Source organism: Ooceraea biroi, chromosome 6 (assembly GCF_003672135.1).
Source record: "Ooceraea biroi isolate clonal line C1 chromosome 6, Obir_v5.4, whole genome shotgun sequence".
Taxonomy (NCBI): domain Eukaryota; kingdom Metazoa; phylum Arthropoda; class Insecta; order Hymenoptera; family Formicidae; genus Ooceraea; species Ooceraea biroi.
In genome coordinates, this window is record NC_039511.1 from 13,996,205 (window position 1) to 14,022,114 (window position 25,910).

The 25,910-nt window shown below is 35.1% G+C and overlaps 1 protein-coding gene across 1 annotated transcript in view; it reads left to right on the forward strand.

Annotated features, from left to right (window-relative positions):
• The window catches only part of LOC105276728 (protein vestigial), a 52,556-nt gene extending 38,886 nt beyond the window's left edge, over positions 1-13,670 (forward strand). Inside the window, exons 4-6 of the mRNA XM_026970359.1 lie at positions 1,521-1,644; positions 2,601-2,821; positions 12,533-13,670. Coding sequence (XP_026826160.1) covers positions 1,521-1,644; positions 2,601-2,821; positions 12,533-12,579 — 392 coding nt within the window. The 3' untranslated portion in view covers positions 12,580-13,670. The remainder of the gene's footprint in view (positions 1-1,520; positions 1,645-2,600; positions 2,822-12,532) is intronic.
• Positions 13,671-25,910: the final 12,240 nt, after the last annotated feature.

Below are 25,910 nucleotides of genomic sequence, written 5' to 3' on the forward strand. Positions count from 1 at the left end.
ATTTTCTAATTATTCTAAATTTTTTAAGTAATTTTCGGAAAATAACAACATTTTTTGATCGTATAACATTTTTGTGTCAAAGAAAGTGCGCATGCAAAGAAACTGAATCAAGACATTGCTGTCTTTGAAGAAGAAAACACCGTTTTCTTCGATTCGAAAAGAATTCTCCACAGGGAAGATCAAACGGTAAACGTTATTATTTGAATGTTCTGAATTGTTTGTGGAACAGGATTCTTCGAGTATGGCCTGAATACTGAAAGTATAGGTTTGGTCACTTCTGCACAAATTCGAGATTGTACGCGATTTCCTGACCAGAAAAGCTTTACATCTCTCGTATTCACCTGATTTGACTCCGTGTAACTTCTGTCTATTCCCAAAACACAAATTAGCGAAAAGGAAACGTTACGACACCATTCAGGACACTTCGACCACCAATTTGGAGACGATTCCGAAAATGGACTACAGTGGCTGTTTCGAAAAATGTGTTTAATCAAATCCAATGTTGTATTGATTTAGAAGAAATAAGTTTGAAAGGAAGATAAACACAAAAAGTAATTGACGTGTTGTAGCCGTGCCTTTATTAAAATATTCTGTGTCGTTCCCACGGACTTCAGAGGGGACCTTTGCTAAACCGGCAGGCAGTATCCCACGGGATCGAATCGGCAAACGGCACAAGAGTACCGCTCAGTTGTTTTACAAGCGGCCACTCTGAAGTCAGAACCTTGTCGTGTATCCTCCCGCGGTCCTTTCTGCGCGATCTCGGTCACGTTAGATTCCTTTTCTTTTCGTTCACTTTTTTTATTCATCGTCGGCCAATCGGAACGCGCGTTCGAAGACAGTGGACCAAAGCGAGATCAACCGCACCGTCCACGATTTATACCTTCTAATTCTCTCCTCGGCTTGCGCGCGCGTACACGCGATTTCATCTCCGTAACTAAATAACTTCAATTACGTGCTGGGAAAGGCATATCTGCTGCCAACTTACTTCGCCGTTATAAACTACGATGATTTAGTCGACCGGTGAAGTTATTTATTCTTGCTAGTTAGAGGCAGAGTGGAAGGACAGTCACTTGGAACCCGTTTTCCGTGGCGTAGAGGCAGGAGAAGAGGGTACTCCCTCGGTGGAAGAAGGAATGAGTTTATCGATCAAATTCGTCATTTGGAGATCATCAGTTTTGATATCGATATTTATGGCATTACTGCCATGAAAATTATTCTCCTCAGGTTGTACATAAGCCGATTTCTAACTAAAAAGTCTAACTACGATGTTTACAGCAGCGAGTAAAATGTTCGGATTCGACGACAAGTCGCTCGCATGCTTTCAAGGGCGTTAAAAACTGATTGATAGGATTCCGGATACCCTCTAGGAGCAAAATGAGAATTATGCGCAGAAAATAAAACATAGCGAGAGAGATACTGCTCCCTGTTTCTTTCCTGAGAATTTCCCATACGTGCGCCTTTCTTTGCGCGGACCATTAAAAGCTCGTGTGTTGCTGAAACCGTCCTCTTTTTTATTGCAGAAAATATCTCCCCCATGTCCATGAGGAACTTTCCCCCTTCTTTTTGGAATAGTCAGCATCCCGGTGATGTCTACGAGTACCCGACGGATCCGTGGCATCCGCATTACTCGCAATACCACCACAGGTCAGTACTACCAATCGTCGTTCCCTTTCTCTCTCTCTCTCTCTCTCCCTTCCTTAAATTCTTTCACAAGTTTTCGCGTCGGTTAAACTACTCAGTATTTTGTTATCTTTTTTTCGCTTTTTGTTTATAATTGCATATTGATGCATATTTTTATAGCCAGCATTATTGTTTCACGATATTCAAAGTGCGGTAATGTTGAGTGCAATTATCGTGTTTGAGCAGAATTAAGCGAGATTTGGTGTCGCCATCTTTAGCATCCATACGTGTGATTAAAGAGGAAATACCATTATTGAGATTTTTAAAAAATGTTAAAAAAGAATGGAAAGTCCTAAAAGAGTTACGCGTGGGAACAAGACGGGAAGAGAGAAATTGAACAAGGGAAAAAAATCACCGATACCTTTCGTCCTCTTCCTACGGCGACTCGTGACAGACTCGTAATTTATACGAGTGGCCACGACCAGATCAGTGCTAAAGATCTCGGCGTTACCTGCTGCCGTCGGTTTTCAGTATTTTTCACGTGCTTCTGCTTGTTTTTTTTGTTTTTAAGCTGCGTCGCTATCTCTCTTCTTTTCTACCGTCTTTTCTTTCGCTTTTTCCCCCTCACCTTTTACCCTTTTAGGTCGTATCATGCAAAACATTACATTAATCTTTTTAGCTTGCATATCTAATTCGATGTGTTCGTCACAAATAAATCCTGAATAAAATTTTCGTCAACTACTGATGATTTTATGCTTCATTAATCATATATATAGGGTCAAAGTAAGGCACGCTGAGGAATATGACGTTAATTTTTATCTGACATCTGTCTCATGCGATGTATCTCTGCTGTCATTAGTTCAATCTTAATTCTTTTTGACCTGAGAATTATTTTCCATTTTTTAATTGAGCGTATCGTTTTCATACGCGCATCCTGTGCAACATCTTTTTTGCAATTGGTCAAATTGTTCTTTTTTTAGGACTATGCACGAGTACCACCATCACAATATGGCGGCGAGCTACGGAGGTCTTCTGCTGGGTGGTGCACGCAGCCTTGGACATCACACATCTCACCACGCGGCGCATCATGCGCACGCCGCGGCGTCCTACAAAGAGTGGACGACGGCGACGCCGCCGCAGTCTCTCGTTGACGCTTCTTCGGCGCCGCCCTACCCTCATGGTCATTATGCACCCCTTTCCGGTAAGTAAGTAGACTTTTCCATGTTTGGTTTCACCAACGGCGAATAAAAGTCATAAAAAATTAGCTTGATATTCATTTAATAAGAATTTGTGTAATTCGTTCGACGATTTTTAAATAAGAAGAAACAATTTTCTGTTTAATAAGCAATGTAGCAATTATTCACGTTGGAGAAACTATTGCGAAGCCATCGCATTTAACTTTAGCAATTTAATGAAAGGTTAGATATTAAAACAATGTGTTATCCAATAAAAAAAATAACATTTTTAATTATTAATTTCATCGTATAGATAATATAAAATTATTTAAACAAAGCAAATAAAATTAAACAAAAGTTTGATTCTAATTTAATCCTATTCGATTGATTGTACATACACTATATATCCAGAATACTGATTACGGTTCTTAATATTAATACTCATAATCTATTTTAAATAATTTCTTATTGTACATAAGGGCTAGAACTTTTTCATTTCTGAGTTTACGGTATTTTCAATAGCAGAGAACTCTAGGCAATATAAAAAATAATGCTATTATCAACTCAGAACTCCTCGGAAAAAGAAAAATTTCTAGGGGTAGAATTTTTTCATTTCTGAGTTTACGGTATTTTCAATAACAGAGAACTCTAGGCAATATAAAAAATAATGATATCAACAACTCAGAACTCCTATGAGAAGAAAAAAATTTTAAACTCGAGAACTTTTTCATTTCTGAATTTACGGTATTTTCAATAGCAGAGAACTCTAGGTAATATAAAAAATAATGATACCATCAACTCAGAACTCCTCGGAAAAAGAAAAATTTCTAGGGGTAGAATTTTTTCATTTCTGAGTTTACGGTATTTTCAATAACAGAGAACTCTAGGCAATATAAAAAATAATGATATCAACAACTCAGAACTCCTATGAGAAGAAAAAAATTTTAAACTCGAGAACTTTTTCATTTCTGAATTTACGGTATTTTCAATAACAGAGAACTCTAGGCAATATAAAAAATAATGATATCATCAACTCAGAACTCCTCTGAGAAGAAAAAAATTTTAAACTCGAGAACTTTTTCATTTCTGAATTTACGGTATTTTCAATAGCAGAGAACTCTAGGCAATATAAAAAATAATGATATCATCAACTCAGAATTCCTCGGAAAAAGAAAAATTTTCTAGGGGTAGAACTTTTTCATTTCTGAGTTTACGGTATTTTCAATAACAGAGAACTCTAGGCAATATAAAAAATAATGATATCAACAACTCAGAACTGCTCGTAAAATAATAAAGTTATTCGACGATTATGTCATTTTCAATTGAATTCTGATTTATTGTGCGGTATAATTGTTTCATTTAATGTACTTACGTATCGCCGTAATACTCGGGAGTTGTCGGCATATCGACAATGCATCAAAGGTGTCCTATAGTATCTTGACTGTGTCGAATGACAGCAGGGCGAGCTGTGCCCGGCCCGCGGAATGGCGTGCAGGTAGTGCAAGAAAGATCGGTCGGTCTTTCAGATGCTCGTAATTAATAAGGACTTAATGGGAGCCGCGATCCATGCGGCGTCCTCTTTCCTTTGGCTCGGCGTTCACTCACCGAAATCCGCAGGACAAAAAGCGTCCGCAAAACATTTTGCTCTTGCCGCCAGGTAGGATCCCGCTGTTCGCATCCTTATTTCTTGAACAAGCCGCTCTTCTGTCGGTGAATTATGCGAAACAGAAAAATAGCGTTAAATTATGCGTCATAGAAAAATGGCATCTCTTTCTTTCCATCTGACCCAATTTTTTGCGAGGAAAAGTCCCTGAAGAGAGAATTTATAGCTGAAATAGATTTAATTAATATCAAAATGCCTCTTACCTTTTACAATTAAACGTTTATCTCGAAAACAGATTGACAATTACGATGTGCATAATGCAAAAGCACAATTCAATCGCAACAAGAATAATCAAGTGTAAATCTAATCATTTTTCTATAAAATATGAATGATACATAATGATTTAATATACACGAGTATTTGTATCATTTTTTATATGATTTGGAACAAATATTTATTCACATTTTTTATTTTATCATGAATCGGATCGAATAATTTACTTCTCGGTAAAAGTGATAGAATCCGATCGAGCGTAACTGTACCTCACGGGATGCACTGCACTGTAGCAAGCCACGAAAAACCACGCCCATCGTGATTACAAAGACCACTCCCATCTGTCTGCACCCTGATGCAACTTTACACGCCTTCCGCTCACCTTGATGCAGTCACACAATTTCGCATGTGTTCCTTGCGATTAATTTAATTTAATTGAACTTTATGTGTTAAATTCATATAATCAACTAATTCCAAAAATAAAATAACATATTTTATATGCAAGAATATTACATCTTCTGTTTGTTAATTCATTTTATACAGCTTTCACATTCCTTGACAATTTGATTCTTTTAGAAGTCTAAATGTCTCTGAAATTCTAGATTCTATTTTGCATTCCTTACATTTTGTAATTAAATCCAGAAATAAATCTTCCACATAAAATTTAGATTCTTCGAATCTCATTTAACTTCCATGTCCGCTGAGATCTTAGGCTGACTGAATTCAAGTCTCCTTAGACGAAAGACATAGCAACTAGGGGCGGAAACAGTGACATTCATTCTGGGAAGGGAAAGGAAGTCTAGTATCGATTTTATACTCTCACTTTGCTACACACCATGACCGAACATCATGCCATAAAATGCATCCCAACCTTCTGCTGTTCCTCTTCATTATTTGCTCTCGATAGATAAAAATAAAAGCTATAAAAATTTGATGCTCTGTTTAAAAAGAAGGTGTGTACATAGATTTCAATCATGGACAGATTTGAGGGGGAAGGGGGACCACTTAGGGCCATGCTGCTCGCTCTCAAAAACCCAAAATTGTGGCTTAGATCCAGTACCTATGCAGATAAAAATTGCATGATGCAGAAGATAGATATTATCAGGATTAGCGTACATTTTAATCATATTATTAACTTGCGAGAATCGACTTCGACTTAAACACGAGGATCACGACTCTTAAGAATTGACTGTTAAGCCTGCATTTTGCTGAAAGCAAATTCAGAAACGACAGATAATGGCGGGTGAAACTGAGCGCAAGGTTGAATCGACAGGGGTGTCGGTGTCGGTGCGCACCAAGTTGCCAAAGTGCCTTTAAATTTAAGTGCCGCCATTATGACGCTCCACTCCGTGAACCGATTAGGTTCGCTGCCTTCGCGATATGGCCGCCGCGCACGGTAATTATATAATTGCGTAAAATTAACTCGAACCGCATAAATCGGCTACCGTTTACGCAGCGATTAAGAGAAATAAATCGTAATTAGAGGCTGACGCGTTTGCGTCCGCCTCACATAGCGATGTCTCTTTATGCGTATGTCCGTCACGCCATGAAAAGAATTTTATTCCGCGATATACCAGTGCTGTTTTCTCCGTGGGAAACTGTCACATTACCCGGAGAACGATTTGATACCATCATTAGTAGAGCTAATTTTATTTAATTAGCAGAGAATAATTTTTTGGCGAAGTCATATTTGCATAAAAACTTTGTCATTTGCGTCTGCAAAGTTAATCGTATTGAAGATTGAAGTTATTAATGTACATCGCTTTAATTTAATTAATTATTATAATATTATTTCGCAATAGCACATTGAAACATTGAAGTGCCCTGACAGCAGGGCACAGCTCGCCCTGCTGTCATTCGACACAGTCAAGATACTATAGGACACCTTTGATGCATTGTCGATATGCCGGCAACTCCCGAGTATTACGGCGATACGTAAGTACATTAAATGAAACAATTATACCGCACAATAAATCAGAATTCAATTGAAAATGACATAATCGTCGAATAACTTTATTATTTTACGAGCAGTTCTGAGTTGTTGATATCATTATTTTTTATCAAAGGAACATAGGGCTGATGTTAGGAAGGTTGTCAGTGATCAGTCGGTGGTCAGCAAACATCGGTTGACTTTTAATCATGAGTTTGATTGGTCCGATCCTGACGTTTTACATCGCGATGCATTCAACAGAAGAAGAGAGATAGCCGAGATGTACTTTATTAAAAAGCAGGATAGACCGGTTAATCTACAAAAGGACACTGACAGCCTTCCTGGTATTTACGATTCGATCATTAGACGAGCCTGAAAATATGTTTTCCTCCACGCGATATCATTATTACGTGAGCCGTTGTCCCATGAGGTTTAGTTGCTGTGAACTCTACAAATCGACTTAGTGTTTTAAAACTGAATTGATTTACTGTGTTTTTAATTAGTGACGTGCAATTGTAAGTACAGGATTTTAATGTTTATAGATATTATAATAGTTCATTGAATATGTGGTTTGGTTTTCAGTTTGACATTAACGACTTTTGCGCCCACAATGCGTCCATATTTCAAATATTGTTGACGAAACTATTAATGTAATCTACACATGGTTTGATAAGGACCAGAAACCTTGGTCGAAACGTCACATTAATAAATAAAGTGAGCTTGCCAATCAATGGTCGAATAATCTTTCATTGTTCATATTAAACATTGGCGAAGAACATTTAATATTGTATTATTTTTTATATTGCCTAGAATCTGATTCTTTACAGAAGTAAAGAATCAGATTCTAATGCTATACAGATTTGAAGATCGTCATATCCGGTATTTATCACTTTATTCTAAATATGTATTAAATTAAAATTGCATTTTTAATTTAATCTAGAAACTAATCTAGAAATTTTTAGTCTAGAAACGGAAAGAATCCAATTTATGGTATCTAAACAACCAAGTAAAGACCAGTCAGCAATAGGATCATAGAATTCAATGTAAGACATTTGTAAAATTGTAGAATCCATTTAATCCACAGAAATCAGCAAACTTGAATTTAACTGAGGAGCTTAAAGTGCGATCCCTAAGATCGTAATGAATTTCTTTTCGAATGTGGGACATTCTTCATAGCACATTCTCGCGCGGCGTAATCCATCGGTGCTCACGTATGCTTTCTGGCACGCGTCTCGAAAATGGCGTCGTACAATGACGTCACGTAATTCACCGTTGTACGAGAAGAAGGGAAAACAGAGAGTCGGACTAGCCGGGGATGGCCAGTCATCCTCGATTGGTCAGTTTGTGAACAGAGGGAGTGGTCGAGCAGCTGCTGGTTATATCGATCCTCTCGAACTCGGTTGCTTCGCCAACGAGTGAAGCAAACTAGAGTCGCCGTGTTGGCGAACACGCGAGATTCGTATCGTCTTCGTCTTTTTTGCCGCAGATTCAGTTTAATCTTTCGATGTAACTCTCAGTATTTCTGTATCTTTTTTTAAATTTTATATTCGTCAAAGCGTGAAATAGATCTCTAGATATTGTAGAAATAATGGACAAACATTTAATATTCATTGTGCGCAACATTATCATAAGCAAACGGGAAAACATAAAAGAAAACGATCGATTTGTAATTTTAAATAAGGGTCTTGGTTTTTACAAAGTCACTGAAATATCGATATAGTTTATCGACTAATCTTATGTGATGATATTAAATTCTCCTCGACAAATATTTCTGCACGAAGAACTAAATAGCTCCTTAAGAAAATATTTCTTTAAAAAAGCATAAATTAATTTGCACACTTAATATTTAGGGGATGGAGAAACGCAAACTTTTCTTATCTTGATCTAGACGTATCGAGTTAAGATTGAATTATTGAAGCTTGAATTATTCGTTTTTTTAACTTTTGTCTTTTTGTTCTTTGAACTTCTTATTTTTTTCGCTACACCAAATGTAAAATGAAGATAATGACCTTCCTCGTGCGACCGCCTAAAGAATGCGTTCAATGCTCAGAGAAATAAGGGCATCCAGATTAAATTAAATCGAACACCCTCTCTCTGCAAAAAGTGAGAACTCGACCCTTGCTATCCCTTCACCGATGGGTGATGCACACAAGGGATGAGCATTGTGATGACCCTTATCAATGGTGGGAAGGGTCAGACCCCTCACTGTCTGGAATCCAATATACTTGAACTCGTTATAAGCCCGGTCGACCGGCATCCCTCTCGAACTTGTATGCACCGATGAAATGACTATTAATTACAAATTAAATCTTCCCAATCTCCCGGATCATTGATGCGTGCCGGGCGCAATATTGCAAACGTCGAAGCCTATCTTCACTTCAAACTACATCTATATGAAATAATAATGAAAATGAAACTGGAAGCTGCTCGTATATCAAAAACAAAACATTCGTTTGACATTTTTCTTGAGTTTAAACGGATAGTCATCATTTTAATGATGTTACAAAACTATTGTGCGAAAAGGAGTTCTTGTTCCCTTGTTAAAATTTTGAAAATAGATGCTTCTCCTATTGATTACTATTATCATTTAAGGATTAATTGTAATAAGATTGGTAAGTTGACACACTTCGCCATTAAAATGTCGCTTTAGAATCGAACTACTCTCATGTCACATAGTATGTAAACACTACAGGATAACTTCGAGATGATACGGTAAACATAGGGTAATATTGTTTGAGTTTTATTCGTGACACACCATTTGCCAAAAGACCCTTTACCTCGCTATTTTCCGAATACCCTCGCGTATCACTTACGTAGTAGTAAGTTACCCTCGTACTTCATGTATCCATCGGCGAAAACGCGTTCGTATGCGGTCCGCATAAATCGTCCCAGCCGGTGACACTTATTTGGTGTATTATTCGGCATTTGCGGTGTGGCAGGACATATTGAATTAGTACATCCTCCCACGAGGATTATACGTCAGCGTTTCACTTTAGGACTTTTATACGAAAGATTGATATGCGCGCGATATCACACAGATCATTACGGTAATCATATTAGACTATTGCCTTTTCCGATGAGTCTTTATTCATTGTTAGGATGAAATCCACGATCCACTTCGAATTAGAAGAAATACGCAATCTCGTAAGCAAACATAGATATATTTTTGCTCGTTTTGAAATTATACAGGGTGTCCCGGGTTTTAACCGACAAACTGCGGGAGCATATTCTACTAGTGGAAATAAGAAAAAATTCTTATATCGAGTTTGCTTAGAAATGCTTTATTACAAAGTTATAAACCAATATTGAAAAGAAATATGAGATAAGTAACAACGGAACATAGTGTAGAATTTGGAAGGCCGAAGATGTTTATGTTACGTGTATTCACGTGTATTCATGTTCACTATGTTGAAACGATTCAGTATGATTGTTACTTTCACAACAGTAGCTGTTAGATTTCAATCGTCGTGTCAACTAGCAATTACTATCAGAATGCCAAAAGTGTTTTCAAATGAGGAATACACCGATATTCATTTCGTGTACGGATTCTGTGACGGAAATGCACGAGCTGCCGTACGAGAGTATCAACGTAGATTTCCTAACAGGAGAGTACCAGATAGATTTAAAGCAACGAATTACTAATTCAGTTACTGAGGTGCAACAAAATTTTCAGGAATGTCGTACTGTAACGAATTCTGTACTACGTCGATGTCTAGCTTGTATCGATGTGCAAGGACAACATTTTGAAATGCGTCACTAAATCATTGCGTAGATAATTTATATTTTTGTGAAAAAATCCGTTGTTACTTATCTCATATTTCTTTTCAATATTGGTTTATAACTTTGTAATAAAGCATTTCTAAGCAAACTCGATATAAGAATTTTTTCTTATTTCCACTATTAGAATATGCGCCCGCAGTTTGTCGGTTAAAACCCGGGACACCCTGTATATAAGATAAGATAATAAAATGACGAATGTCAAATTAATGTTAATATTATTTAGTATTTGTATTTTTCATGTTTTGATAGAAAGCAATATCTTCAAAAACGAATTGCGTACTACGTTTATCATATTTCTAAGAACTGTATGATGGGTTGTTTCCATTTGAAACCTCAAACACACACAAATCGGCGAACACAAAGTTATGGATGGACGCACCTGTTATGAATATTCCAGCATTCAATATCGCGATATCAAAGAGTACTGAAATTCCGCGTGAAGGAATTCCCTTTAGTCCTATCGACAAAGAAGCGAGACGTACAACTCCAGGAAAACTGGTAAAACGAAACATTTTCCAGAAATTGCCAAGAATTTCTCTGCTACGTGACGCGTGCTAAAAATGTAATCTCAGATAACTACATTTTATGTAAATTAAGGTAGTAATCATCATTTAAATTTGAGGAAGTAATTACTAAAGACAAACAGTTTATAAAATATAATTCTCATACAATGTATAATATTTTATTTTATTTGCGTTTAAATAACATTAATCGCACTTTAGCTTATAAACGTAGTATTATGTAATTAATTGTTTGACGGGTTATCACGATTATTCCTGATTTTATATCTTACAATCGGTAATTAAAAATTTAAACTTCTATATAATTTTGTTTTAATTTCAAGTAATTAAGTTACTGCATATGTATTTCTATGTAATAGTCGATCTGTCCTGATGACAACTGTATTTTTTTCCTATCCCGTGCTGATGTCTTTCTCGATCATTTTCCAGCTCAGTGATCGAATAATACTTCACGTTCCACGCAACGTCGAGTATCACTTATATGATCAAATCTTTTGTATTCTCACCTACATACATGTGTACGTACACATATGTATCGTACACGCGCTACATGGCGGCACATGATGGGTCGCACGTTGCTGACTTTGAGGCAGATATGTTCACGTGTCGACACGTGCATGTTAGTGGATATAAACTCAATATCCCGTATCATATGCTGGCAATTTAGGATGCTAAACTGTCGATTTATTAAGCGATAATCGCGAACTCATGGCTCGCTAGATCTGATTAAGAAATGTTAAAGAAATAATTGAAAAGTCTACATTAGCATTAAACCTCTTCAATTGTTATATACTGTTCTTTTATTTAATTGTTTAGAAATAATTATGAAATTGTGGATCTACTTTTAAACAAAGACAAGTGATCTTAACGAACAATATCTTGCACGTATTGAAATGCCCCGCAATTTTTATTCCATTAAACTAGGTAACGAATATGTGATATCACCGCGCTTTTTTTGATCATTTGAAGATGCTGTATCAGACGACGATGATCTGTCGATCTGGTTTTTGGTACATCGAGATATAAATTCGACCATAAAGAACATGAGATCTTAACTGACCGGTCTCGTGACATCGGGTCCTATCTGTCTATCTGTCCATCCATTTATCCGTTTGTACGTCCGTGTTGCTCAGCGGGTGCCATCACCAGTTCTCCACCCTCCCATTCGTCATCATTCGTTATCTTTCCTTTCATTACGCGGCATGATCAATAAATAATTTCAAAGCAATGACAAAAGATGTCTTTTAAATTAAAAACCAGTTAGAAACAATCATTCGCTTATGCAATATTTACAAATGTTTCATTTAGAATATCAGAAGTTTTTCTGTAAAGTGGATACTTTAGTTGGTAACGTTCTTCTTGAAGGACCACTTGAAAGAACATTTTAGCATATGAAAAGCTGATAAGTATTGGCTTAAATATTTTATTACAGCCCAATAAGATTTGAATTTCGACTATATGGACAACAATTCGAATGTAGGATTGGACTTATCGATAGTGCGAGGCATGACATCTAATCTCATTTTAACGAAAAAAGAAAAAATCCAAATACAGATAAAAATTTTAGAAATATTAACAGAGGGAGTGCTATGGATATATTTAATAGATTTTTTTTTGTTCCGTGTTGCAGGACTCGAGTCTCAGGTCCAGGACTCCAAGGATCTGTACTGGTTCTAGGAACGAGCGGTGAAGATCGACATGATGAATACAGTTTTTTTAAAACCGGAGAACGACTAAACGACTCTTGTGTCTTGATCAATGAAAAACTCAAGAACATGATTAGGTCGTAAAAATGCCAACCGAAAGGCAAACGAGGAACTTTATTGAGCAATCGTGATGACCGAACGCTTGTTGTTGGCGTGTACATAGTGTTACCTACTCTTTTAAGGATTATAAGGATCTTTTAAGGATCCACTATTAGCGTAAAGAAACTCATATATAGTATTAGAGACGAATGCGCGAACTATTACCTTCATAGTGACTGCTGTTCGACATTAAAGAAACATTAGCCGTAAAAATACTATTGAGAATTGTCTTCAGCTGGTACAATAACGTAGTGCGATCTAGACCGTCAAGACACTATATTTTCCAAATAATTAATACGTATTCTCGATTTTTTGTTTTTTTATAAAATGCTTATCATGGGTTAATTAATTTATAGAATATAATGTGTAAATGAAGAACTCATGAGTTATTGAAGAATTTATTTAAGAGTACAAAAGAAAGGATTTTCGAGAAAATCGAGACACTGCGCTGAATTAGTAAAATATTATTTGGCAAATTTAGCAAACTACAAACTTAAATAAAGTATTTATTGACCAATGATCTTGCCATATATAGGGTGTTTGGTAATAAATGTACCAACGTTTGTGAAGAAGTAAAACGGATTGAGTGAATAAAAAAGTCTTAAATCGTTTCGCAATATTCTTTAATTAATATTTCGCGAATATAATTATCGCGAAGATCGCATAACAGTATAGGACTTTTCTGTTCAGCTCTATTCGTTCTACCCTTTCACAAGCGTTGGTACCTTTATTATTGGACATCTTGTATATACAGAGTGCGAAAAATGTTTCGAAACCTTTGAATATCAAAAAACAACGCAATTTAGAAAATAATGTCCCAAACGAAAGATGCATATGTACAGACAAAGAGATGTAAATATATAACTATGTGTGATATACCTTGAATAAAGCTAATGCTAGTGTAAATTAACTTTTAAAATCCATAACTCACATGAATCTCAATGGAAATAAATATCATAATGCTTTAAAAAGCTCTTGACAGCAGTTATCAAATTCAGGAACCAAAAAATGGGCTTTATTTATAAGATCCAATGTGACTTTGAACTAACTTTGGTAACGCAACCCAAGATCAAATTGTTAATATCATTAAATTTGCACCACTTTGCACTTTACAATATCTATTTAAAACATTTTTTTAATGCTTGTTTTCCAAATATTTAAGGATTCCGACATATTTTCCTCACTCTGTATACGCACACGCGCACATACATACACGTACGCGCGCGTGTATACAGGGTGTCCGACATAAGGCGAAAAACCTCTCGCTCACAGGTGGATCTCGTCAAACTGAATTAAAAGTCCTGTACCGTTTTCCAAACAACCACGTAAAATTTCGAGTAATTAAGTAAAGAAAGTTCGCTAATTCAGCGGACGCGAGGGAAGTATGAATGAATAACGTAAAAACCGGCTAGCCACGCGCGGACGCGATAGCAGCGAGTATCGGGTCACAGCGGCAGGCGAGACGACGCTTCCAAGAAATACGACACACTTTCTCGGCAACACGAGCGCGTGAATGAGACGCTGAGAAATTATTGTCCACGCGTCGTCTCGCCTGCCGCTGTAATCCGATGCTCGCCGCTATCGCGTTCTTCTAAGAAATACGCTCGCGTCGCGCGCGCGGCTGGCCGTTTTTTACGTTATTCATTCATGCCTACTTCCCTCGCTGCCAATCGCGTCCGCTGAATCAGCGAACTTTCTTTACTTAATTACTCGAAATTTTACGTGGTTTGCAAAATGGTACAGGACTTTTTAATTCAGTTTGACGAGATCTACCTGTGGGCGAGAGGATTTTCGCCTAACGTCAGACACCCCGTATGTATATGTATATATTTATTATTAGTATTACTTTATTATTATTATTATTATTATTATTATTATTAATGTATCATAAACAATGAACACCGCAAATATTTTGAAATCTTCCGAGTTAGAGCGAATTAAAATAGTTATTATTCGACAAGTCAACTATTATTCTTTGCATATTCCCAGCTGTACGTCTTGTTTCTTCATCTCTCAAATCACTCGCTATGTCATTCTTCAGTATCTATCCGGTGTAATTGTACGCTTACATTAAGCACACCGTATCCATTTCATGTTATTCGCCTGCCTAATTGTTAAATAAATAATTCACATGCCACATTATTTGTTTTTCTACTTATTGTCGATATTAATTTCTTTCAAAGCTAAGTCAGCGTTTTAGTTACAAACTTTAAATTTCTGCGTTTTTAGTTTTTTTTTATTTTATTGATTTTCTAACTTTTCCTGCTTTGGTTGATTTATATTCGTGTAATTAGAAGTGGATATTCATCGCACGTATATTTTCTTTACATATTTGTATTATTAATTTTAATTAATTGGAGTTTTTTAAAATAATTTTTTATTATTTCATTTAAAATAATTTAAAATAATTTTATCGAAACATTTTGCGTTCATTTGTTCGTTACGCCCACGTGACTTAATTACCCACCATTGAATTTCGTAGTGCTTCAGGCGAGGAAGTTAATCGAGCGCATAATAAGAATAGAAAGTTTAATCTACTTCTTGTATTCAACTATAGGTTTCCATGTCGCTTCTCGAAAGATGCAGGTAAGCAAATTGTTATAATAAGTTTCAAGTGCGCTATTAAAATTGCGATGCTGGAGACATCGTTCTTTTTCGATCACATTACATTTCCTCTCAAATGTAATTAAATAGGTATAGGTCGGTTGAATTTGTTTCTTCGTGCTTTTCTAAAGAAAGAACCGATGTTGTGCAGCGTAATAACGCGAAGACATTAATTTAAGCTCGTAACACGTGGCCTTGTTTACGCATTTGTTTTCTCGGCGCAAGCGGAAGTAACGCTAACGAGATGAGAAAACGAGCAATTAACTTCCTCACTCCTCAACAACCGCGAGAGTAGGAAACGTGCAGATGATAGATGCGCGCGCGTTTTCATGTGTAAAACATATGTTGTTCGTGTAGCTCACGTCTGTTTCAGGATGGATGGTGTTTTGTAAGTTATTACTGTTACCACAAATTTTTATTGAGTTTTAATCAACTTTAATTTAACTATGTAAGATCATATCAAAATAAAGACTTTTGCAAAAAGACTTTACTTGATAAAAAAATTAGTTAATCCTAATTTAACCAAAAAATATCATACATCTTTAACATGTAAAATAGTTTATACAATTTTATCTGATATTGAGATGAGACTACAGAACTATACCTCCCCTCTTTCCTAAATTATAATATCAGCCGTGTTCTATAGATGATCATGTTTTGTTCGGCAAAATAATGTTGTCGACATTAGTGGGGACATCGTTCCAGCAGCGTACATAAATCAGTCTGTTCTGCTTTTTGTACTATTCGTATGATACTTGTGCTTTCTTACGCAATCATGCATATGTTCGCTAGACGCGGAAAAACTACATGTAGGAAACCACGACCCATGTGAGACCCATGTGAAGAGCACCAACTGTCAAGCTTCCTGGTTTATGTTTTCTTTTGAAAGTTATTTAAGATACGTTGATTTCTTATATATAATGTTAAACAATTATGTCAAAATTGATTTTAAACCAACTTTTTTCATAATTTTTCAATTTCTCTAAATATAAACTAATTTTTTGACATATACCAACTAACAATATAAATATTACAGAATTCCTCGGAAAAGAAAAATCTTTTAAGCTCGATAACTTTTTCATTTCTAAATCTAAAGGATTTGCAATAGTCGAGAAATCTTGACAATATGCCAATTAACAATATAAAAGTCTCAGAACTACTCGGAAAAGAAAAAAATTTCTAAGAGCTAGAACTTTTTCATTTGCGTGTTTAAAGGATTTTCAATAGTCGAGGACTCTAGGCAATATATAGAGAAAATTAAAGCCATATTTTATATAAAGTAATTTAATTTTCCGATGATTATAATATAATTTTATTTTCTTATAATCGTCTTATGTAATTTATTAATTTATTTATTCATTAACTAACCAAATAAAATTAACATTAATCACATAACAGTCTATAATTACACATAGCATTCAGTTTACTATAATATATAGTTAATAATCCATTCTTTTTTGTGCGTATTTTCTTGATGCGTAAATACGTGCGAGTATGCGTGTATACGTGCATGTACCGCGCTTATAGCTTGGAACGTGATTTTGTGAACTACGTTACTCTGCCGAATCTATTATACACGAGATAATTTCGTGTTTGTAGTTTTAGTTTTATTATGACTAACTTGTTGAGAAATCGTATTATGACAAAGCCCATTCACCTGCTATATAAATATTTTGTTCTTTAAACTTTTTTTAAAAATACAACATTATTTTACGAACAATCTATAATAATAAAAATATTAGAAGCGCCGAGATATTAGCACAGTAATAAAACACTTGATCGTCATCCCTCAGTTTGCGGTAATTAAATACCCGCTATGGCTGAGCTTCCCCTTTATCGCAATATACTGGGATAATATGGGGGGGTCGAATCATGTCATGTCGATATTATACCGGCAACAAATGGTACGATCGTGAATATGAATATTAATTTTCTTTCTACATAGGGGAGCCTTGCCAAAATCTCCATTACTTAAGATATTTAATGTTGCTTCTTATATAATATCAATATATTTAGGAGAAGACAAAGGCATAAAGATATTAGATTTCAACTGTCTATCAAAGGTCAACAGCCGAAACCGGACGACTTTAATGCAGTCGATTATACAGAAGATAGAACAGAACATTCGGCTATCTTTCGTAGTTGACATAGATGTAGACATAGATGAAACATGAAGATACAATCGATCATGTTGACAGAAAATCCCTCTTCTTTCAATCCTTTGACTCTCGTTCAACATTGCTACCTGTCAGGTAGGATACCTTTTCACAATAGATCGAAGATGATTGCAATGAATCTCTTTGTTTCGATCAGTATCATTGGGAAATTAAAAAGCATGATTCGAACATTCACCAGAAATAGAAGTAGTCCACTACGATCGACGGGCTTTCTTTTTTAAGAATCGAAATCTGGTAGTCACTGATAAAGTTATTAAGTTAATTAACCATATCTTGCAAGGATTGTTTTGATGATGACACGGTAAAATTATCGAATAGGGCACCCCTCCTACGATTTTGTTTTCGATCGATCGTCGATATTACGAAATTCTTGAGAATTTTTTATTTATAACATTTTTAAAACGTTATAATTATTTTAAAGTCAAGATTATATCTTATAATTCTTGTAAACTAACAATAAGAGAGAGAGAGAGAGAGAGAGAGACAACTTTTCTCTCACATATTCTATAGAAAAAAGTTTTAAATAGGATTTTAAATTATTTCTCAATTTTTTATGTTTATTTAAATTCATTTTTAATTCTTATGTTTTTATTAAAATATATGTACATAAATGTTACAATAAAGTGTAAGTAAGTTTTACCTTTAATACGTAACTAACGTAATATACAAATTTAATACGCAATTTTATATGAGTGCTGATTTTTGACTAACATGTGTAAGTTCTTTCTTATCTTTCTTAAAATTATTATTTCGCAGTAGGCGCTGTCAACAGCCAAGAATTCGTCTAACAAATGCATCGGAAGTCCATGTAAATCATTGTGCAAATACAAGGGTAAATTTTCATTGCCCAGCTGTCTGATATGCATACAATGTCGCGACTACCGTATGTCCGATGTCCTTAAAATTTCGATGTTCTGAATGAAAGTTTGTGTGTTGACATTGATTTGCGCGCTCTGATATACAGATAATCAGACATATGAATTCATATAAATAATTCTAAATCATTAATATCAATTTGAACTTTTAAAATTATTTTGGAGATTTTTTTGATATACATTAACACAGACACAAACATTTACGTAATATCTGATGTAGAAATAAGAAAAGCATCTTATATTTCATTATGTTTACGTAACAATAAAAATATCTATATAAACCAGAATATAAAATTTATTTTATAACATGAGTAATGACATTTACATAATAGTAATATTATAACTTAAAATTGCATAAATTTTGAAAATACAATTTCTCCAGTATACAATTTAAGTATTTTTTAATTTTACAGAAGTTTACTACCTTCGTCTTAAATGTTAAACATGATTAAATGATAACAAGTAGTTATTTATTTAAATAAACCAGGGCTTGAAGCGAAGGGTTTTTGCTACTTCTTTCTCATTCGGATTGTACCCAGATCTGGCTTGCACCATCATTATTATGGCAGTAATAACTAGCATAATAAGAGTCAAAGATTTCTGTAAATGTAATAAAACACAAGTTTTTTATGTCAATGTTTTACGAATACGCAATCACAACACACACACACGCACACACACACACGCACGCATTCACGTATCTTACGTATTTTTCAAAATTAAAATACTATGCAGTACTTTAGTAGAAGAGGAATACGTACTTTGAACATGATTACTGTGACTTTTTCTCAAAGATACTTGTAGATCGTAATTTAATAATTCTGGCGCTGGCACTACTGCGGAATTTGACGCATGTTTTTATACTAACAGTAACAACTGTACAAACAAACTCGCGATTGCAATAAGCAATTGATTTTACACATCATCTCTTTTTCACAAAGATGAAAACACTTTTGACGCACTTAAGACGCAAAATATCGAGTAATTCAAAAATAAAATGAAAAACTTATTGCCTTTTGGGGTAAAATGAAAAACTTCGAAAGATAATAGATTAATTAAAAAATTTTTAATTTGAGTTGCATAATTTTATATTTATTGCTTTATGTTTTCGTTTATTAAATCGCCAAAACTTTTTAAGATATTGAAATCTATAAAAATCTATAAAAATTAATCATCTGTTAATATACTCTTTCACAAGTTAAGTAATTAATCAAATTATTTGCAAACTTCGAAAATTTTACAGTCTCCTTGTTTCTATATGTATATTGCTACGGTAAGATGTAAAGGGATACTTCACCGGATCATAACTGGAGTATATCTGTCTCGTAAAGCATACGTTATGGGACCAAGCACTAAGAAGCGAGATAGACGAGGTAAGCTTCGTTTATATGGTCATCTCTCGTGCATACCGGACTGCGCGATGGTTCGGGAGGCAGCCGTATTATATGTCGCCTGGTACGTACGTATCTGAAATATTCATCATTGCTGGCAATGGACAGGAAATTGTCGTTAGGTCCGACGGAACTTAGCGAGTGACACTATAAGTCACCGGAATTTGAGCGTCACATAGCGTAAGTACCACGTGAAAGCCACGAGCCTCTTCCGAAGTCGGATTCTGATGGTCGATGATCGAATACTCGGATTTTTCTTGGATGTTTGGATTGGTAAATGTGAAGATTGTCAACAAGTACTATAAAACGTAAAGAGAATATATTTAAGAATTTAGATGTACATGTTAATTCTTCCTTGTTGTTTCTTTCTTCAGAAAATTAGTTTTAAAATAAACAAAATTAGTAGTTCTGAACATTTCGGACGAATATTTCTCTTAAATGTAAAAAGATGTATTTTTATCGCACACTTAATTGCATGTAAAGATTTGATCCCTCAGCTTTTTCGAGTTCTAAATTTTTAGAAATATGAGGGGTTTTGAATTCTTGAATACTTTTTATTATTTTTAAATAAAATCGATAAAATCATAAAGCTTTGCTTCTTGAATTATCCAAACATTTGGAGCTTTCGCCTTTTAATGCGTCTACACTTCTACGGTTTCAAATTTGCAATTTCGATTTTGTAGAATACTGTCAGAATATTACTCCTAAATCTTCTTTATTTTTATCCTGCAATGAACTTCTGAGTAGTGGCGAGCGAAGCGACCAAGTACAGAACTTTTCGATTGTCGATTTGACTCCCCGCTCCATGTCGAAACCGCCGACTCTCACATCCCCTTAACCATCCCAATGGCGCCCTTCCTTCCCTATCAATTATTATCGTCCCTCTCGTCCTCGTAGAGCTGATGTCGACGTGGCGTAGGCGCCCTATGATTGGACGCCAGGGTGCCCGGCGTTGTCATGACGACCGACCCTCTTCGACGAGAACCGCGTAGGGATGGGAGGCCGAATAACTCGCGAAAACACGTAAATTAAACGCACTATGGGGGTTGATGGGGCGGAATGGGGCCGAGTGTCTCAGGCTGTGAAACATAGCCGTCATAAGCGGATATTAAAGCGTCCTTTCTTGGGGCTGAGTCCTTCCGCAACGCTGTTAAACGTTTTTTTATTTAATCGGCTGTGAATCGGCTCGTAAACGTTAAATAAAAATTTTCATCCTCTTCCGGGATGTTTTCGTTCCTTCATTACCTTTACCTCGTGTCTCTACCATTCCTGATAATAAGATGAAACGTCAGGTAAATATATCAGGGAATTTCTTCCTTTTTCTTCAAATATCTGAAAGTATTTCATAAAAAATGGAAAAAATCGTGAATTTTTTAATTTATGAAAATCTTTTTCTAAGTTCGCTCAATTCTGAATAAAACATGTATATTAGAATCTTTTATATTTAATTTCAAGATACACATACATACACACGCGCACGCATAACTCGATCTGCTCTATCTTCTCACGAGTGGTGATATCTTTGTTAAAGTATATTTTGTATATTCGATAGCGCTAATAAAATGCATATATCTCAAAATAGCTTTTTTCTCTTGATTTGGCTTTCTTATCGTAATTTTAATTTTGCGTAACGTCTCTTGTTTGATTAGGTTTTTGCGAGAAACAAATATTTTGTATTTCTCTTTTCTTGACGTAAGTCCATTGCTGTTTTCTGTAAGAAAATAAAAAGGTGTGCGTTATCGCGAGTGTGTACAGAATGTGTGTCTATAATCTGTTCCATGATGATGATGCATCCATCTTTGTATTCGCCAATGTCAGAATGTACAGGTGTTGCCGTGAATGGGCCACTTGCACGCATATATTACTGTCGCTCATTGCTTCAGCGGCGGCATACTTGTTGACAGTGTCAATTCCATGGCTACCAAAACGCAGAATGTACTAACAATCGAGCAGGTGATCGCCACCCGTCGAAGAAGCTGATCAATAACGTCACTGCTTTCTAGACGACACGTGGACGCCGCGCTCGGGACGATGTCTGCAATCCCCCATCTCTTTCTTCGAATTCCTCAGTTCATATGGGACGTACTACAAAATGTCTTTTCCATAAATTAATTTCTTAACCGCGCCATTATTTGCTATGCAAAAAAACGACGATACTTTGACTAGTATATCCGATATTATAATTTGATATCTTAGTTTTGCGTGTAATCATTGTATTTAAATCGATTAATTTCAGATAACAAGAGTTAACAAATTGTAAATTCTTATTTTGATTTCTTTTGACGTTTTTTTTAAATTTAAATTGCAATAACCATTAATAGATTTTCTCTGAATGGGAAAATAAAAACAATTTTAGTATAATATTTATGATTTTCATAGATTTTTTAAGATTAGACCATCTTTAGCCAGATAGAATCTCCTAAAAGATCGAAAGAAGAATCTGCGATGGCTCGTTGCAGGTGAGCGGGTGTGAATAAAGCCGAACACGGGCGTGATTTACGTTGACATAAAAACGGCCGATGGAACGTATTCGAAATAAATACGGAATGTCCATATATCCTGGCGGAACATTAAACGTTTACGCGGCAGACGTTTAAGGGGGGAGCCTGCTTTAGAACGCTGAAAATAAGGTATATTTTACGAATTGTTTTTGGAAAAACTATACAGCGGATCATTATAAAACTTTTATGCATTTATTAGTACATGTTTAAAGATAAAAAAAATTATTTTTTGATTTGAATATATCGCTTGTAGAGGTCGTCCTGGAGAAATCTTAGTGCAGCCGCGTCGCCGGCATTGCAAATTGGTGAGCATTCTCCTGCCTCCAAATTTCGTCTAAACTAAAAAATTGAAATATATTCTCGTTATTTATGAATGCCCATCGTCGATGAACCAAAGAGAGAAGAAAAAAGTTGAAAAGTGCCAAAATGGTGGAGCTTAGAACACAAAAGTACGATTTTTAGGCAAAGTTTTTGAACTTTTTCATGCAAAAATAATTGTTTAACTTAATGTTTTTATGAATATTAAAGGTTCATCGACGATGGGAATTCATAAATAACGAGAAAATATTTCAATTTTTCAGTTTGGATGAAATTTGGAGGCAGGAGAATGCTCACCAATTTACTTACAATGCCTCCAGGACGACCTCTACAGGCGATATATTCAAATCAAAAAATAATTTTTTTATCTTTAAACATGTACTAATAAATGCATCAAAGTTTTATGATGATCCGCTGTATAGTTTCTCCAAAAACAATTCGTAAAATTATACCTTATTTTCAACGTTCTAAAGCAGGCTCCCCCCTTAACGCATATTGACCATATGGTTCGCCTTCATGTTGTCAATGATGGTCTCAACATGGTTCGCGTTATGCGGTTCGCTTCTCTCCTTCAATCTTCCGAGATACAGATATTTTTCGACCGTACGCGTGCCGCAGTTATGTTGTAGACACGTGCGAAAATTACAATAGTCATGTAGCGTTCAATCGGACTCGTGTTGAACAGACTTCAGGAAAATTTCAAGAAATCAGGAATTTAGACATTTTTCCAAGCATCATCTTTTTATTTTATAATATTTTTTATTCGAAAATTATAAATCTCTCAGAGAAAAAGATTCCTTTTTCATTTTAAATACGTCCGACATTATCATGCTATATTTTGTTAGGTACATTTGTCGTTGCTTTTATTCGCTACACAGTCGCGAAAACGGCAGATTGATTGGAAAGGATCAATCGAGAGCAGATTAGTGGTTTATAGAAGGGCACTCTAATAATGAAAAGCGGAATGGAAGGCGGGAGAAGAACAAGGAGGCAAACTGATAGATCAAATCGGAAGACGCGAGTTGCATTTCAATGAATCTGCGGTACATAAAAGCGTTTCGTGAATTCTACAAGGTAAAAATTCTCGAGGGCAAAATCGCCAGGTGGAGAACCTTCAAAGCCGGCCGATGTATCCGCAAAAGCGAAATGAACCAGGTGGAATGTCAGAATCTCTGCATCGAGCAATTTTTTATCTACGAGCGCGTATCTACAAATCGTCTCAGGGATATGCAAGACAAGACATTTAATTATTAACAAAATACTTACAATTTAATATCTAGGATTCAAATTCAAAATTTAAAAAATCTAAAATCTTAAGTTTCCCAGTTTCAAAAAATTGAACTTAAACTGAGCTTAACTGAACGATAGTTACATTTAATGCCATGATTAGACTCGTATTGCGGTCCACATCGTGTTTTTAACTGTAGTTTAGCTCAACTTTTTATATCTAGCGTGGATTTATTTTTATATAAATCACACATGTGCGCGTGCCTATAATATAATAAATATAAAAATTTAAGTGTCAAGTACATGACCAAAGAGCCAGTAATCCAAGCCAGTCTTTAATGCGTAGATAAGACACTTAAGTTAAGGGACACATGCTACGAAAATACATGACCAAGAACCGGCCAAGGTGACAAGACAGAATTAGATGCGCGAGAAAGAGGCGCGATGTCTGACCGTTTGTTTTATGGCTTTGTCTGTTTCTATGACATCGACCGCAATTTTTCTTATTGCGCTTTCTTCTTCTTCTCCTTTCTTTTATCCTCGTTGTCCTTTTCTTCATGCCTTTACCCGAGCGGGTAAATCTTTATTTTGAAAAAAGCTCGTGCTCTGCTGGCATACCGCTAGCAAAAAAATGCTTGTTTCGATGTACGTTTTTGAGATATTGTGGCAATATTAAATCTTAAAATTTATCCGTGGAATATTACACACAATATTGTGTGTTTTGTAAATCATAAATAACTTTATTTTGCTTTTCTTACTTATTTCTATATAATTATTTCTTGTAATAATACTAAAAATTAAAATCCCTTAATTTCTAAAAATTAAAAACTTTTTTATTTTCTTGTTTTTTTAAATTTATTATATAGTTTAAATTATTAAGAAAAATAAATAGAAAAAGGCTCCGCTCGAAATAAAATGAGTGACACTGTTAATTGTATGCAACTGTTACGTGAAATGTAATATTGAGCGACACTGATAATTGTATGCAAGTGTTTTACATAGTTACATAAAAAGGAACGTTGTTTATAAAAAAGCATACAAAAAACTGTTACTGAGTGAACTGAGTCAGTCAGTCGATCGTCCACCTTCGTGTCTATCACATGTATTCTGATTTAATATCACAGTTCGAATAAAGTATCGTTATTTTGCAATCCACGTAACTCTGTTATTTGGGATAATTCCCTCAACATAAATAGATTTAAATTCTATTGATTTCTGAAATTCTACTTGTCCTGTGTTGCGTTATATTATAAAATCCGTATATGTAAAATACCAATATTTTTAAAAACAGTGATGAGCGTTGACATTGGACGACTTGAAATATCGATGTTCCATTATATTTAAGCGTCTTTAAAACGCAGCGACGAAAGTATTTGTGTGGTGTTCCATTTACGGCGCGGATGTGATCTCTGCGTAAATTTGTCAACGTACTCCCCGTTTAAAAATAAGACGTAAGGATTTCACTCTCGGGACTCGAAGACCCGTTGGTTTATTGGCATTTCTACTCATTAGGATAACTCGAAAGTTCCGACGGTGATAACTCATTTAAGTCTGAGAAAAAATAAATAGGGCGAGAAATGAAGAAACGCGCTTGCCATTCGAGATTTTTGCGAGTAACTGAGGCAATTATCGACAAAACTGTTTATTTATGCTCATTAATGCTTATTAATCAATTTTACATCTCGCTTCCGTCACTAGTTTATCTCCTATGTGCTTGTATTAATGCATTATAATATAATCAACAAATAAATTCATAACTGTGTACTTTCGCAATAAATCATTTATTTAAAACGCGATAAATTGAATACGTGCCTTCTCTCAAACAATTATTTTGTTTTCTATTGTACCTTTTTTATTGCTATATTACATTTATTGAAAACATGTTACAATTGTTAAACTTTAATTTCTTATATTTTGTTAATAACTTTTTAAACAACGAGCATCATTAGAGCGTCTAATATCTTTTGGTAGTGATTATCATGTAGATAACATATTTGAAAGTTAAGATTATTTTGGGGTTGCTTCTTCTATATATGTAATTACTTTCCTTTCGTTTAGCATATTTAAACAGCTTATAGAAATTGCTACTGACAGTCGATTGGCTTTACAA